General features: G+C 30.4%; 2 protein-coding genes across 2 annotated transcripts in view; one reads left to right on the top strand and one right to left on the bottom strand.

The window, feature by feature from the left end:
- The window catches only part of LOC100212304 (SEC14-like protein 5), a 43550-nt gene extending 34329 nt beyond the window's left edge, over positions 1-9221 (top strand). The window contains exons 10-18 of the mRNA XM_065803651.1: positions 58-146; positions 741-811; positions 1016-1074; positions 4649-4827; positions 4919-4987; positions 5835-5960; positions 6048-6272; positions 8094-8239; positions 8812-9221. Of these exons, the coding sequence (XP_065659723.1) occupies positions 58-146; positions 741-811; positions 1016-1074; positions 4649-4827; positions 4919-4987; positions 5835-5960; positions 6048-6272; positions 8094-8239; positions 8812-8929 (1082 nt within the window). The 3' untranslated portion in view covers positions 8930-9221. The remainder of the gene's footprint in view (positions 1-57; positions 147-740; positions 812-1015; positions 1075-4648; positions 4828-4918; positions 4988-5834; positions 5961-6047; positions 6273-8093; positions 8240-8811) is intronic.
- Positions 9222-9655: 434 nt separating this feature from the next.
- LOC100215823 (queuosine 5'-phosphate N-glycosylase/hydrolase) overlaps positions 9656-16367 on the bottom strand; it is a 26739-nt gene continuing 20027 nt past the window's right edge. Inside the window, exon 4 of the mRNA XM_065803652.1 lies at positions 9656-10421. Within this exon, the coding sequence (XP_065659724.1) occupies positions 9723-10421 (699 nt within the window). The 3' untranslated portion in view covers positions 9656-9722. The remainder of the gene's footprint in view (positions 10422-16367) is intronic.

The raw sequence follows: 16367 nt of genomic DNA on the forward strand, positions 1-16367 counted from the left end.
GAGGTTGTGCATTGTTTGAAATTGATTTTAACAAATAAATTTTTTTTTATTTTTTAGAAGGACGTCCTGTTTATATTGTTCGTTTGGGAACAATGGACTTTAAAGGATTGTTGAAAACTGTTGGTGAAGATGGGTTTGTCAAACATGTACATGTTATTTTTAGTGTATTAATTGCTTTTAATTTTCAGTGTATTTGTGATGCATGTACTTGCTACATTGCATATACATCGAATCTTATTATTTGATTTTTTTATATATATACTTCTTTTAACTACTTCTATTGGAACTTATTCACTAGAGTTTTTACTGCTATTTGTAGTCATATGTGTCATCTAAATGTACTTTCTTTTTTTTTTATTGTGTCTTGTTTAATTGTATCATATTAAGCATATAATCTCAAATATTGGTGAACTATATACAACTATAACTATATGAATAATGTCAAGACTACATCATCAACTTATGGCTGCTTTGAGTTAGCTATATGATAATCTTTACCCAACAATTCTACCTTTTTCTACAGTTATAAAATCAGTACTGTACAAATACTGATAGTACTAATATATCTAGTGACACAGAAAAATAAAATATTTTAATAAAGAAATTATGCAGCTTTTTCTCAAAATTTTCGTTTTATACATGTAGTTTATCATCAATTTATACAATCTGTTTTTGATTTTGTTTTATTCAAAATTGTCATTTTACCTATTTTGTATATAAAATAAAATACTGGAATCTAGGTTGTATCCATAAATGAAGAAGGATTAAAAAAGTGTCGTGAAGCAACAGAAATTTATGCTAAACCAATTACGTATGTGTTTTTTTAATTTTTTTTTTGGTTCTTTTAGTTGTATAATAGCATTTTAAGAGCCATGGCGCAGTGGTTCGAGTACTGAACTTGAGATTGAAGGGTCTGGGATTGAGATTGAAGGGTCTTAGGTTTAAATCTTACTCTATCCATAAAAGGGCTTCATCAGTGATGAAAACAAGCATATAGATAATACAATTCTTTTAGTAATTGGACTTTAATCATTGACTTGGAGGGATTAAGTATGAGACATCTATGGAGACCAGGTATTTAAAATATTTTTATAAAATTTTGATAATTGAGGTTATATATAGTGTGTGTGTATATATATATAGTGTGTATATAAATAGTGTATATATATATATATATATATATATATATATAGTGTGTATATATATAGTCACACCCTGTAAATATTGGACGTTAATACTTTTGGAGAGCACCGAAAAAACCCTTTTGGGGTCTTGTTATATACACATAGGTGACTTACCTGGCAAATTTTCAAAATCTTTTACTGACGTCCAAGGGAGAAAAAGCAATTTTGAGTTTTTAGTAAAAATATCCAAAAAATCATTTTTGTTTATTGGCATTAATTTTCTTCAAAAGTGAAATGTTCTTGTACAATGATACCAAAATATTATAAACACAATTAATTAAAATAGTTTTACAATTTTGTGCCAATAATTTCAAATATTGCTTCTATCAGAGTTAAGAATTCAATGTTTTTAACACTTGGAAACAAAATTCTCTGAAAATTCTTTTGAACATTTTTCTGAAAAAATTTCTTCAAACTTTTAAGCATGTTTGCTGTTAAATTCCACAACACAGTGTACATACTCAGGATGTGAAGGGCTTTGCTTGAATCTTTGCCAGTGAGTCTTAAACTTTGAATGCATTGCTTCAGTTGCTTGTTCACTGAACAATCCAAGTGCAGACCCATGTTGATCAATGAGCTCGAAAATGTGATAAAAAACTGCATGTGCCTTTGGAGTCACTGTAACTGGCAGAGGGAGAAAAGAATCTTTGAACTTTACAATTTTTCTTTGAAGTCACCCTCAAGTGACTTTCCAAAGCAGGAAGAAACAACATCTCTAAAATTGCGAAATGTTTCAATGAAATCCTGAGCTTAATAAGCACAAGCCTTTTCAGCCAGTCTTTGAAGAATGTCAACATTTTGCAAAAGTTTGTGACATTCATTTCCAGCAAATTGTCCCCCGTGGTATGGCTGAAGTTGAATGTGCAACAGAGCAGGCCATTGTTTTGCTCCTGGCCAAAGTTCTGAAAGATTTTTGAAAAGATGATTGACAATTCCTAGTAGCAAATGTAGTCCAAAATAAGTCTCGATTCCTCCATGTTGATCAAAGAAGGATGAATTGTGTTGTCAAAATCTTTAGCTATTTTGAATTTGGAGCCAGCAGACACAAATACTCTGTAGCTCTCTTGTATTGAACCAAAACTTCTGGAAACTCTACATTCTGAGAGGTTGTCTGAATCGATGTTACACCAACAGCAGGGGTGTTTACTTGAATGAGACTGAATTTCCTTAAGATGTTAGCAATTTTGAGATCACAAGAGATGACAAAAGAGACATTTTCAACATGGATTTGGTCCATCGTCACCTTGACAGCCGCATATGTTTTAGGCACATCTTCCACAATTGTAACAATGAGTTGACGCTTCACACCTGTATCACGAGCAATTGAGTTTGTGAGTAGGTGTGAACTTTTTTGTTGAGGACTTTTTGACTCATCAACTTCTTCTGTGCTTATAATTCCAAGACTAATTTTCAGAAATGAACCACCACCATCTATTCCCAGCTTGACTAAATGCTGAGGGGAGTAATCTCTTGAATGCAAAACATGATTTGTTAGGTCTTGCAGGTTTTTGCAGTGAACCATTGATCGTTTTTCTTCTTTTCCCTTTTCCATGGTAAAATTTGACTCTGACAAGGTGAAGAAATCTGCAAGAGTTTGTCCAGCAGCAGCAAATTTTTGCTCAAAATGTGGCTCAACTAGTCGAATCCCGGTGGATTTGTTTAGCATTGATGCTAGAAGTCTCATTCCTGTATTGGAAAGTCCAGTGTTTAGTTGAAAATTTACTAAACTTTGTGTTGTAAGAGGTGTGCTGTTTACTTTGTGAGCAATGGAAGGGCCTGAATAAAAAAAGAACAAACAAGTTCATCTCTTTCAAAATAATTTCACAACGAAATCTATTTTTTCTAGCTTATTGATATAAAATTCAGACAATTGCATAGGATGGTTCTCTATTGGTTAAACAAAGTTCAAAGAAGTTACAATAATAGAACTATTATACACCTATTTTGGCCACAATTTTTATTGCTCTAAATCAAAACTATGTTATTTTATAGTATTTCATTGTATTATAACAAGTAATGTGGTATTAATAAAAAACAGCAATGCAAAATTAATTTGAACGGTATTATTTTTTAATATGTTTACCTTGCATAGCGAACAAAAAATACTAAAAACTAGAGGAAACATATAATACAAATCACTGCATATTTTTGATATGTAAAGAAAAAAATGCCTCAAATCTATATGTGTACATGACAGTTTCCAGTAGACCAAGTTTTTTTTTTTACCACTGTAAACAAAAAACTTGTTATTTATATTTTCCTCAGAGTTGTTTACTTTCTACTTTTTATACTCTTTGGAACCTAAAAAGAATTTTTCGGGAATTAAATTACTAAATATTTTTTAAAGTTCAGCTAGACATTTCTTATAATTTTATTCAATTGACAAATACATTTACTTTTAGCACTTTTAGCCAATAATTTCCACATTAAAATATATTTTATAGAAAATGGTGAAATTCAATTTAAGAGGTTGAATTCCTTGCTTTTACTCTCAAATACTGATTAAGAGCAATTAAAATAACAAAATTACAAAAAGAAACTAAACAGGAACTAAATTTTTCCAGACACTAAGCAAAGTACAAAAAAATTAGCAGTATCTAAATAAATAAGTTACCAACCCTAATAATCAGGTATTGTTTTTTTGTGTAAGGGTGGTAGAGGGGAATATATTTAAAATATTTTAAACTAAATTTTTACAAAGCAGGAATTATAAATACATCACATTATTTGTGCTAGTCATTTTATTCATAATAATATGGGTAAAAAAATATTTCAATGAAATTACTGTAAGATAAAAGTAAAACTATTCTAATTAATTGTGTTTTGTAATATTTTGGTATCATTGTACAAGAACATTTCACTTTTGAAGAAAATTAATGCCAATAAACAAAAATGATTTTTGATAATTTGTGATTCTTTTTTGGATATTTTTACTAAAAACTTAAAATTGCTTTTTCTCCCTTGGACGTCGGTAAAAGATTTTGAAAATTTTTCGGTGCTCTCCAAAAGTATTAACGCCCAATATTTACAGGGTGTGTAGTATATATATATAGTGTGTATATATAGTGTATATATATATAGTGTATATGTATGTATATATATGTATATATACATATATATATATACATATATATATATATATATATATATATATATATATATATATATATATATATATTTATATATATATATATATATATATATATATATATATATATATATATATATATATATATATATATATATATATATATATATATATATATATATATATATATATATATATAGTGTGTGTATTATATTTAGGTATATATAAACAATTCGGATAACAGAGATAATGATAATATATAAGTAATAGTATAGTTGCAATTGAATTCTTCTTAAATATTTATACTAAGATCTTTTTTAATTTAACAATTATAAAGTTATATGAAATAATTATAATGATATTTATTATTTATTAGGAGTGAGAGCTGTGCTCAGAATTATTGAAGTCGTTCAGGCCAACTATCCTGAAACAATGAGCAGGCTCTTGATTATTCGAGCACCAAAAGTTTTTGTTGTTCTGTGGACTTTACTGTATCCATTTATTGACGAGAATTCAAGGAAGAAATTTCTTATTTATACAGGAGATGATTATCAGGTATTAACTTTTTTAAACTTTATTTATTTTAAAATAATTTGGAAAATTTTGGTTTTATTTACCAATTCAAAATTTAAATTTTGTAATTCAGGGCCCTGGTGGCTTAGAAGATTATTTGATGAAAGAATATATACCTAATTTTCTCGGAGGATCGTGTGAGGTATTTTATTTTATTCCTCTTATTATTATTGTTATTATTATTATTATTATTATTATTATTATTATTTTGTTACATAACGTCATGTTGATTTTTTAAACTCGTGAAATTCAATGCTTTTGTTTAAAAAATAAAAAATCAAGTTTTAGGAGAGATAGAGAACGAGAAATAGTTCAACTGCGTACGTAAACGCGTCTTTAATCCCCCTTCCCCATGTACACTTTTATACTTTTTCCTTCCCCCTCCCTAATACCTGCCTACGTACGTATGGAAGACCCTTTATATAAATTCTTATATAAGTTTATGACTAAAATCTAGTTGCATGAATTCCCATTAATTAAAAGATCAGGCGTATAATTATTAATAAAGCTTTTATTGTTCTCAATATTATTATTGCAACAAATTAATAAAAAAACTAATTATTTTACTAATTAAAGTTTAATATTTATTTTTCAAAAAATTGTAACCTTTACCAGGGTCGGACTGGCACTGAGGGGCAGGGGGGAGACATTGATGGGGCCCTTAGAAGAAGGGCCCCGTCTTTATATAAGGTGTAGAAGTATACGATGTCTTTGTATATTTTATTAAACATTTCATATTTTAATCGTAGAAATAACCTAAATACCAATAAATAATATTTATTGGATTATCTTGCAAAATTGATGCATATTAACAATAACAAGTTATTATCAATTTGTATTTTTGTGTGTTTTATTTGTGTATCTTGATTTATAGAGAGGCCCAGGACCTTCAGACATAGCAGGGGCCCGGGGGGGATACCCCAATCTCCCCCACTAGTCCGACCCTGTCCTTTACAACAATTAGGTTTTTGGTAATTGTATTTTTTTAGTGCCATTTACCTGTTGGAAAAGTTGTCCCAAAAAGTTTTTACAAATTTGAACCCACCGGGGAATCGAATTGGATGGAAACAGATTTATATCATACTGGTCAGGTTGTGAAAGGTACACCACATGAGGTTAGAGGTTTGAATGCATCTTATAAAACTACTTTATTGATAAATTGAAGGTAAGTCATTTATTTTCCTAATAATTCGATATTATAGGTTATTATAACTGTGACTGAAGCTGAGTGTGTCATTACATGGGATTTTGATGTCATTGAAGGAGACTGTGTATTTCAGTTGTTGCGTCATAAGCGTCCTCGTGAAGCAACTAATTTGACTTCATGTCTTGGTGACACTAGTATTACAAAACAAAGTATTCGACCGGGGATAGATGCGCAAGTTGTTGAGAGACCAATAACATGTGCTCAAGGAGATTCTCTGCAGGTAAAATTTTTTAAACAGATTTTTTTAAGCAATTTTTTTATTCAAGAAGGCATATAGGAGTTTTTTAAACTCTTTTAGCTAATGATCTTTAGCTAACTACTTTATGTTCTAAATTCTATAGATAAAAGTTAACTTAAATCAGAGCTCAGGCCTTAGCCTTGCTTAGAGATTAAAGTGATTGCTTGTTGATTAAAGTGTCGGGTTTCATATCCAAGAGTCTAAAGAGACTTGGATGTGAAAGATGCCTGTGTTGCTTCAAACAAGCTGACTTCAAACTAGATGTGGTGCTTCAAACAAGCTGACTATGATCATTCAAATAAGCTGCCTGTGGTTCTTCTGTCTGGATTTGATTTTGAAACATTTTCTACGTAAAATAAACGACTTGCACCTCTGCATCGTGTGTGGAGATACAGTACTGTGAATAAGTTTTAGACCACTTACATTTTTTCCAAAAATCCCGGAGAATTCTTCTCTAATATTTAAGTTTGTAGTTCTAAATTATAAACTTATTAAAACACATGTATTTCACACAAAATATAGAACAATTACAAACTTTTTCATGTCAAACTTCATAAAAGACTCTTAATATTTACTATGTCCTCCTTTTGCCTCAATCCCAGCCAATATTCGCCAGGGAATAGATTTATACAAGTTAGTTATAAAATCCTGGGGTATGTTGTGCTATTCTCTTTGAAGTACTTCAAAACATTCTTCAGCGTTTCGGGGAGCATGTTCGACCTTTTTTCTGTCCAGGTAATCCCAAATATGCTCAATTAAATTCAAAACTGGACTCTGGGGAGGCCAGGTCATCAATTCCAGTACTCCTTCCTCTGCCATTTCATTTAAATAATTTTTTGCCACTCGGTAACAATGTTTTGGGTCATTGTCCTGCTGCAGAATAAAATTATGACCTATTAGTCTCATTCCGGATGATACAGCATGGTGCCTTAGGATATCCACATAACGCTCCCCGGTGAGTCGCCCCCCTATTTTAATCGAATCACCTACTCCAGATGAAAATAAACAGCCCCAAACTTGTAAAGAGCCTCTGTGTTTTATAATAGGGTTTAAACACTCGGGCTGATAGGCATCTTTAATTCTTCTTCAAACATATTGGCGTTCTTTCATTCCAAAAATTTCGAATTTGGACTCATCGGTGTACAGAACCCGATTGAACATTTCCTGGCCCCAATCTTTGTGTTGTTTTGCGTATTTAAATCGTTTTTTTTTTATTGCCACACCTTAATAATGGTTTTCGAATTGCAATACACCCTCTTAATCGCGATTTAAGTAGGTGCCGTCGAATAAAAGAAGAGCTGACATTTTTCCCAGTTGCTGTTAATGTCTTTTCCCAGCTCGGTTGATGCTTTTTTTGTATTTCTTAAAGATAGGGCTTTTAAATATTTATTGTCATCTTTTGTTAGCTTAGAAAGTCTATCACTTTTCTTTCTATCTTCAAGGGAGCCAGTTTCTCTGATTTCTGTAACAGCATTCTTCGAATATCCTGTTTTGGATGTAGTTGTTATGACACATCGTTTTAATAAATAAACAAACTAATCCCTCATGTTTCCTCATCAATTTTGTTTATTTATTCAAAATAATATATTTTTTCAACTTTTCTTATATATTATTAAACTTAAGTACGCTTTAAAAAAATTACATAGGAAAAAAATTGTAAATACGTCTAATTATACAAGTGGTTTAAAACTTATTCACAGTACTGTATATAGAAAATTTATTTAACATGAAATATTATGATTCATTTTTTAGGTGATACACGTTTGCCATTAAGCTGGTGTTAACATTCTTTCGTTACTTTAGGGAACTCACATTTGCCAGCAGGCTGGCGTGTACATTCTTCAATGGAAATATTCAAATGCAATTACTAATGTGCGTCAAACAGTAAAAGCTCAAAATAAATCAAAAATAATGTACTATTATGAGGTTTTACCATCGAAAGATTACAAGTAAGTTTTTATTTTAATTTTAAAAATTAATTTTTATTAAAATAAACAAAATACTAATAACAATACGATAACATTTTTTTTTTTTTATATATATATTTGACATAAAAACAATTTTATATAACATTTTAATAAGATGTAAGTCAAAAATTTTAGCGTCAAAAGTTTTAGAGAAATTAAAATCTCAATAAAAAACACAGCTCACAGTAAAAAAACACAGCTCACAGTAAAAAAACACAGCTCACAGTAAAGATTTTCAACTTTTGTTTTCGTGAGAAATTTTCATATTATTTTCATATTATCAACATTGATAAGGTGTCAACATTGAAAGGGCGTCAACAATAATAAGTTGTCAACATTGATAGGGCGTCAACAATGATAAGGTGTCAGCATTGAAAAGGTGTCAATATAAAGTCCTTTAAAAATGAAATTTTCTTTTTTTATATGTTACAATGTAATTAGTACACCCTAAATATAAAAAGGTATTTTATGTATTTAGGGTGAAACTGCTTTTATTATATCTTGTTTTTATGTAGTATCTCATAGTTAATCAAAGTATATTTTTGTGCGTTTAGAGGATCGATGTCGAGTTTAAGTTCCAATCAAAGTCGTTTCTCACAGCTATCCATTTTGACTGGGACAATATCGAACGGTATGACCAATAGCTCTAGTGCCAGCAACTCTTCGTGTTAGCGTTGAGTGTTGTAAGCAATAACAGGATTTCGGAAGAAACGTCTCAAAAGATTATCTTAATCTTTGACTTTAACAAACCAAAATATCAATTTTGTGTTGATATTTGGCTAAATTATCTATTTATTAGAGTTTCCCTTTTAGGATAACTCGCAACTTTTTATATTCAAATTAACGACAAAATTTCTTAAACTTACAAAATAGTCTCGGAATTGTTTTGTGATGATGACAGAGTGGCAATTTAAACTGTATTTATGTTTTTAAATGACAACCTTTTTAAAAAATAATTTTTAAAGATTTTGCCCCATATTTTAAATTCCATATAGATAACATCTTTTTAAAAAATATATAAAAGCTCAGATTTTTTTTCCTAGCTTTTCTATGTACGTATAAGCTATGTATTTATATATTTAAAAAAATGACTTTTTCGGGTAAACCTATGCCGCCCATCTTAACACTATTTTTTTTGTTTTCGATAAGGCAAATATAAAATTTTGGTATTAAAAGGAACAAATTCTCAAAAGCTATTGAATTTAAGGAGGAATTTTGAAAGCTTAAGTGACAGGAAAAGATTAAAGCCGATTTGTGAAAATACGACCGAAAAGACAAATTTGAAACTTTACTGATTTTATATTCTTTGTTCCTACGGCAAAATTAACCCGAGAAAGCCCTTACTAAATTAGTATGGTACGATAACTTATTCAATTCGTAAAACTGATTAAGAAATACTGTACTATATTGTCTATTGTTTTCCATACAATTTTTACATTGCACTTAAAACTTTGGCTTACGTTAGTCAATAAAATGTTGACCGCGTTCTGTGCTCAGGAAATTCGTTCACCTTTTCAGGGTTTTGAGTGGCAAAATCCCATAAGTAAAAATCTATCATCACTGCATTAATGTCTAATTTATTTGCAGCGAAACTTTTTTCGCGCTGGATTATATTCGAAATGCTTCGACGTAAAAGCTCAACAACGTGAATCGAACATCCTCTAATTTCCATCTCTTTTCGTGAGTGCATATTCAACGTGTCTCCGTTTTGCAGCAGACGCATTAGGTTTTCGGAATATGAAATTACGCTGTAAGCGAGAAGTGCCTGAGGCACGCGATAATCTGCAAACATTGTTATTTTTTCGATGTTTTTAAATTTGCCAAATGTTTCACCTTCAAAACATGCCCATATATCAGCAATAAGAATCTGAACGCGCTTGTAAAAGGAAACTTTCCGATCTTCAAAAATTCCAATATCGCGGTAAGAAGGAAAATTCTTCGTAACCATTTCAATGACTTTTGTAACGTCTTGATCACACTTTAACAAAAAATTGCTAAATGAATTGTTGTAAGTACTACTTAAAATCTCCCCTGCTTCGCGTAGATTATTTGTCCGTTCCTCCAATAAAGGTAATTCCGTACCATTGCACGAACGAAATACGTGCTTGATGGTCTCTAGAGATATATTTTTGTAAAAACTTGGTGTGGTAATATGTATACCCTCCTAAAAATATTAAAGAATTTTTGTTAACATTAATTTTTAACTAATGCTTATTTTTATCAATTTAACGTTTTATATCAAGAAATATTCATATTTACAAATCATCTGAAATTTTTAGCTAATAAAAATATTCAAGAAAAAAAAGCGATGCGTTTTCGACAGCTTCTTTTAATATAAAGTTTTCGACAGTTTCTTTTAATATAAGGTAATACTATAATACAATAAAACTTTACAAAATAGTTATTATTTTTAGGCTACACATATTATTAATTTTAAAAATACGCTTTTTCATATGAATAAATTAAAATTGCGTTTAAATGCAAAGTCAAGAGTCTCAAAATGTAAGGAGACTTACGAATTACATTAAGAAAAATAATTGAGATTTTATGACTTGGAGTCTGTTGTTTTAGCATGGAGTCCCTTGCATCCATAATATATTATACAACATCGATAGCTCCTGTACATTAAGAGTCCTGATTTTTTTCACAAAAACATTTTTGGATCTCCTGGATACCACAAATAGTTATTTTGTGACTTTTAAGTTTGGAGTCCTTTTGGGTCTTAGCATTCCTGTACAAATGTCTTGATATTTGGAAAGCGTGAAACTTTGTATATAGGAATTACTAATAGGATTACAAAGATTTTTGTAATAACTTTTTGTAATAACATACATGATGCTTGCTTTGCAAAAAAGTAGTTCATATTAACACCGATTCATATTAGATTAAAAAGTTCTACTCATTCAGAGTAGAACGTTGTACATTAGAGTGCTTTTAATTTTATTCCTATTAAGCTTTTACACAAAAATCTGCAGTAGCAAAGAAATATCATGAGTCAAAGTTATCACAATGTCTAACAAAGTTTTATCACAAACTGAAGATCATGTTATTCTATGATTGTTCTGCTTTTAAAATGATTCAGATATAGTGCCAGCTAGACCCACGAGATTTTATATTTGCAAGAACTTGGAAGCAATTCATTTAGAACTATGAACCTAATAGAGCGAAGAACATTTACTTTCTGTATATTGTGTAAATGTAGATTTGAATTGTTAAGATTGAAAAAAAAGGAGCAAACAAATAATGATCTACCTGAGGCTTTTATTTCTTCAGAAATTATTTTTACAACTCTTGAATGATACTTTGCACTCTTGTTTTATTTGTGAAGTTGCTCAATTGAACGGCCAAAAATCAGTTGAAACTGGTCTTTTTTTTTATTAGGACGAACTCCAGTAGTATTAAAAGATTTTTTTACTGAATCGAGGCTCAGTTAGTGTCAGCGCTGTTGGCAACTAATCGATTGAGCAATAGTAAGCGACTGGTGTTGATATTTGACCGGGGCCAGGGCCGGGTTTGATATAATATACCCAGGGTCGGGTTTGTGACTGGGGCTGCATTAACACTTATACATCCTAAAGTATATTTTTTTAATTCAAAATTCATGTTATATTTTGTATATATATGTATGTATACACATCATTATGATCAACATGATCATTATAATCATTACCATCGTCATCATCAGGATTTAGCATTCCTCTTTTATGCTGTTTCTCTAATTACGGTCAATGCTCAAACGAGCTATCATCTCTTTTATGATAAACCAAAACTCATTCTTGCTCGGTTTCTTATTCAAAAAGTTGCATCATTTTACTGTATTTGTCCCTTCATGCTATAAAAACTTTTATTAATCAAATTTTTTTTCCTTGCACATCAAAAAAATCTCATATCTCTAACCCATCTTCCTGTTTTCCTTTTTTAAACCTAATACTTTTTAAGTCTTCAGTTAACCGTTTCCTAGCTTTTTAACTTATCCGCAATTTCAAAGTAACTCATAACTTAATAGTGGTTGCTTGCAACCTTGTTGGAAGTAAATTAGAGTTTAAAAATATATAAATATATGTCAGTCTTTAATAAATAGTAAATGTATAAAATTATAATATATAAATTATCATAAATTTTTTTCTAGCCCCAACTATTAACCCCTGCTAAATCTTATAATTTTGCCGGGATCAGGTTAGCAAAAAGTCTCATCTTTAGCCGGGGCCCCGTTCACTTTCTATTGAGCAATAGCATATTTAAATCTTTGTGGTGTTCAACATGTAGAAAAATCTTCAGTTTCAATCAAGGTTTTCTTTGAAACTTAGCCAGATAATACAAACAAATTTCTTTTTCAAACAGTTTTCTTATTCAAAAGGTGCATGTTCTCAAATCTTTTATGACTCGTGTGTGAGAAACTGGTGATCTTGGAAACTTTTTGTAAAAATAACTTATGCAACTTGAAGCAAATTTTACAGTTACTTTTTTGAAAATATTGCCTTAACTATTGACTATTAAAAATATTGGATTGGACAGAAAACTTGCAAATGTGTTTCTTGGATTGGGCTCAGCTGCGTTGACATACCCCTGTCCTTAATGCGAAACCTCAATGCAATCAAACAAACATCCTGTGGAAATTTCTTCTACACCCTTATGAATGTTTTTTTAAGGAGAGCATAAAAAGCTCTTGGAATTCCAACTACACCTAAGGTTTATGTTGTCTTTAAGCACCTACCTGAGTTTATTGACAATTAGGCTGAAAAGCATAACATTATCCAGCAAAAACTTTGCCCAACTCTACAAAAAAAAAAAAAATTTCTAAGTATCAGAATTAGTTCATACTAACCACACCTTCCTCTACATCCGTGTAAGTAAGTTTACACGGGTGAAATAAAGCTGTCCAGTCAAGTAAACATGGAAGCGGTATTTTTAAGGACAGATTATAGATTGTAGAGCTGTTAAGTGAAAATCAAAAAAGCTTGATATGTAATCTTTTGGTCTTAAGTAAAAGGAGAAAGATGTGTGAAATGAAGAAACAAACGAATTAATACCTATATGTAAAAGGTGGAGAAATGGTTATAAAAATCAAGTAAAATGTAGTAAATGTTTCACCATATGAAAGTGGTTGTCACAACTCTTAAGATGCCTCCACAATAAAAAAACTTCACGGTGCCCCACTCTCCCCTACATTTTTTAAAAAAAGCCATGTTTAGTTAACTTTTTCAATTAAAAAAAAAGCATTACTCATTTTACTTAAGTAAATTATGTTTTCTATTAACATTACTGCTGTAATTCATCAACCAATACATCATTATTTAATGTTATGTATATAAAATTTGCCGCTTTTTCTACTCCCATCTTGTTTCTTGGAATGAAAAAGCCCAAAAGTCGAAAAAATTCTTTTAATTCCAGCACTAAAAGCTGGTGCATTTAACAAACCTTCAATATCCATGATAATGTTGCAGTCCAAAGATTTAAAAGATTTCTACCATACTATTGGTAAAACATTTTTTTAAACAGATAAACTATACAAAGAGCTTTTATCGTATGAAGCAGATTTGGCTTTCAACTTGAATATTACTGGTAACAAGTTCGTAAATACTTCATCTCTAAAAATCATTGCAGCTTAATTTTTATTTTCAGAAAGATTAGATCCAAAATATCTAGGATCTAGCGTGTTTGCTTGGAAATGAGCATCACTGACAGTCTGAAGGTATCTAGTTTCCAATATATTTTTTTTTCAGCTGATAAAAATGATAACATGTTTATCAGCGCAATAAAAATCTCAACAGTGTCACTTATTTTTGTCTGATCTGCTTGCAACTTTTCTAGAGCAACTCCAAATGGTTTTAATATTTTCAAAACAAAATTAGTTTGGTTTAAATTGATACTATTTCGATTGGTTTAAACCATTGTTTTAAACCATTTGGCTTAAACCTATCAACCCTGCCCATGATCTATAAAAATAATGTTTGTATGTATGTAATTTCTTATATATGGTTGATCATTGTGGATGCCTATAAACGCAGAGAAAATATAAAGATCTAGATAGTACACAAGAATGTATTTTGAATGTATAAAATCCAGCGAATCCGGGAAAGAATGATTCAGAGATATTTCTAACGGAATAAATATTTCATCAAATATAACCAAACACATTTTCAGAAACATCAAATATAACCAAACAACCCCATAACATAAGCATAGGTAATAGTTATGATATCAAAGTATAAGGACAATAGCCGAGATAAAAAAAATGTTGTAAAAACTTTGACATTTTGACTATTTTTTTAAACGGATTTATACACACAAACAGACTTTGTTAACAATAACAAAGCGACTTAGCGAAACGAAGAATCTTAGCAACTCTATTGGGTAGAAAATACGCTTCAAAAAATTGTATGATTCATTTGTATATTTAGAGTTCTGCACCTAATAGGTCGGGGGCCGTATTCTCATCTCTTCGTTAAGCTTAACGGAGCTTTTTTCTGAAATTTCATTACAATATCTCTATGTAAAGAAATGACGAAAATTTATATAAATTCGTTAAAATAAAACTTATACCAAAATAAAACATTTATGTTTAAAAAATAATAATTTTAAATAAATTTTTTATTAATGTAATTTAACCCTACTATTATGTTGGGGTCCAAACGGACCCCACGAGTAGTTTGTTTTTGCATTATATATTTATGTAGCTAGTATTTTTTTTTAAAATTTTATGTATCTGTCAAATATCACAAAGTGTACAAAGACCAAAAAAATATTTTTTTAAAATTGCATCCTTTTTTTAGTTATTTTCAAAATATACATCAATGATGTTGGGGTCCATATGGACCCCAACATAGTTTTCTTATAAACTTAATTGTTTTTCATAACTTATGCTTTTAAAAACTGTTTTTATTTTTTATTTGTGACTTAACCTTTTTCTTTGCTATTTTTAGATAAATTAGATAAATTTAGATTTCGTAACAAATATTAAAAATTATGACTGAAAATAAAAAAAGAGTTTGTATTAGATACACTGCTGAACAGGCTCAGGAACTATTGTTTGCATCGCTTGATAGAGATCCATCAAGTGAAGAAGAGCTAACATCTGATGATGATGAAGAGGAAGAAGAAGTTGTTGAAGTAACAACAGACAGCTCAGAATATACTGAGTCATCAGATGATGCTGATTTTCAAGTAGATACTCCTGCAATTTCAAAAGCAGAGAATAGGTCAACACCAGTATTAGGAGCTAGAAGATGTAGAACTCGTGGTGGAGTAAGAGGCACTAGCAGCATTTATGGCTTAAATAGTCAAAGGAGAATAAGTTATGCAAATCAGGTGTTAGATAGAGGAAATATACATAATGATAGAGTTGAGGAAATAAGTCCAGGTAAAACTAATGAAATAGTTGAAACTGAAGTGGAATTTTGCAGTACAACAAATGTTTATAAGTGCCCAAAAAGTAATGAAATATGGCAAAAACAAAAACTAAACAATTCTAAAAAATTTGCAGCACAAAATGTAATGAAATTAAAACCAGGATTAACACCATATGCAATACGTATGACAAATAAATGATGCTTTTCAACTTTTTTTTACCCCAAAGATCTTCAAGATAGTTCTAACTAATTCAAACAAAGAAGGTGAAATTGTTTTTAAAGAAAAGTGGGCACCAATATCTGAGGATGAACTAAATGGGTTTCTTGGACTTTTATTTTTAGCAGGTGTTTACCGATCAGCAGGTGAAGCTACAGAGGAGCTATGGGACATTAGTGATGGCCGGCAGATTTTTCGTTCGGTAATGAGTCGTGAGCGTTTTCATACCATTTCAAGAGTTTTGAGATTTGACGACAAAGCAACTCGATTATTAAAACGCAACAATGACAAATTTGCACCTATTCGTGAGGTTTTTGACGTTTGGGTACAAACACTTTCAAATAGTTTTAGACCATATGAAAATGTTACTGTTGATGAACAACTGGTTCCATTTCGTGGACGTTGTTCCTTTAGACAATATATAAAATCCAAACCAGCTAAATATGGCTTAAAGCAATGGTTATTGTGTGATTCTAGTACCAGCTATGTCTTGAATGCACAAATTTATACCGGTCGTATTCATGGGGAGGGACCAGAAAGAAAT

The sequence above is a fragment of the Hydra vulgaris genome, chromosome 08 (genome assembly GCF_038396675.1).
Source record: "Hydra vulgaris chromosome 08, alternate assembly HydraT2T_AEP".
In the NCBI taxonomy this organism is placed as follows: Eukaryota; Metazoa; Cnidaria; class Hydrozoa; order Anthoathecata; family Hydridae; genus Hydra; species Hydra vulgaris.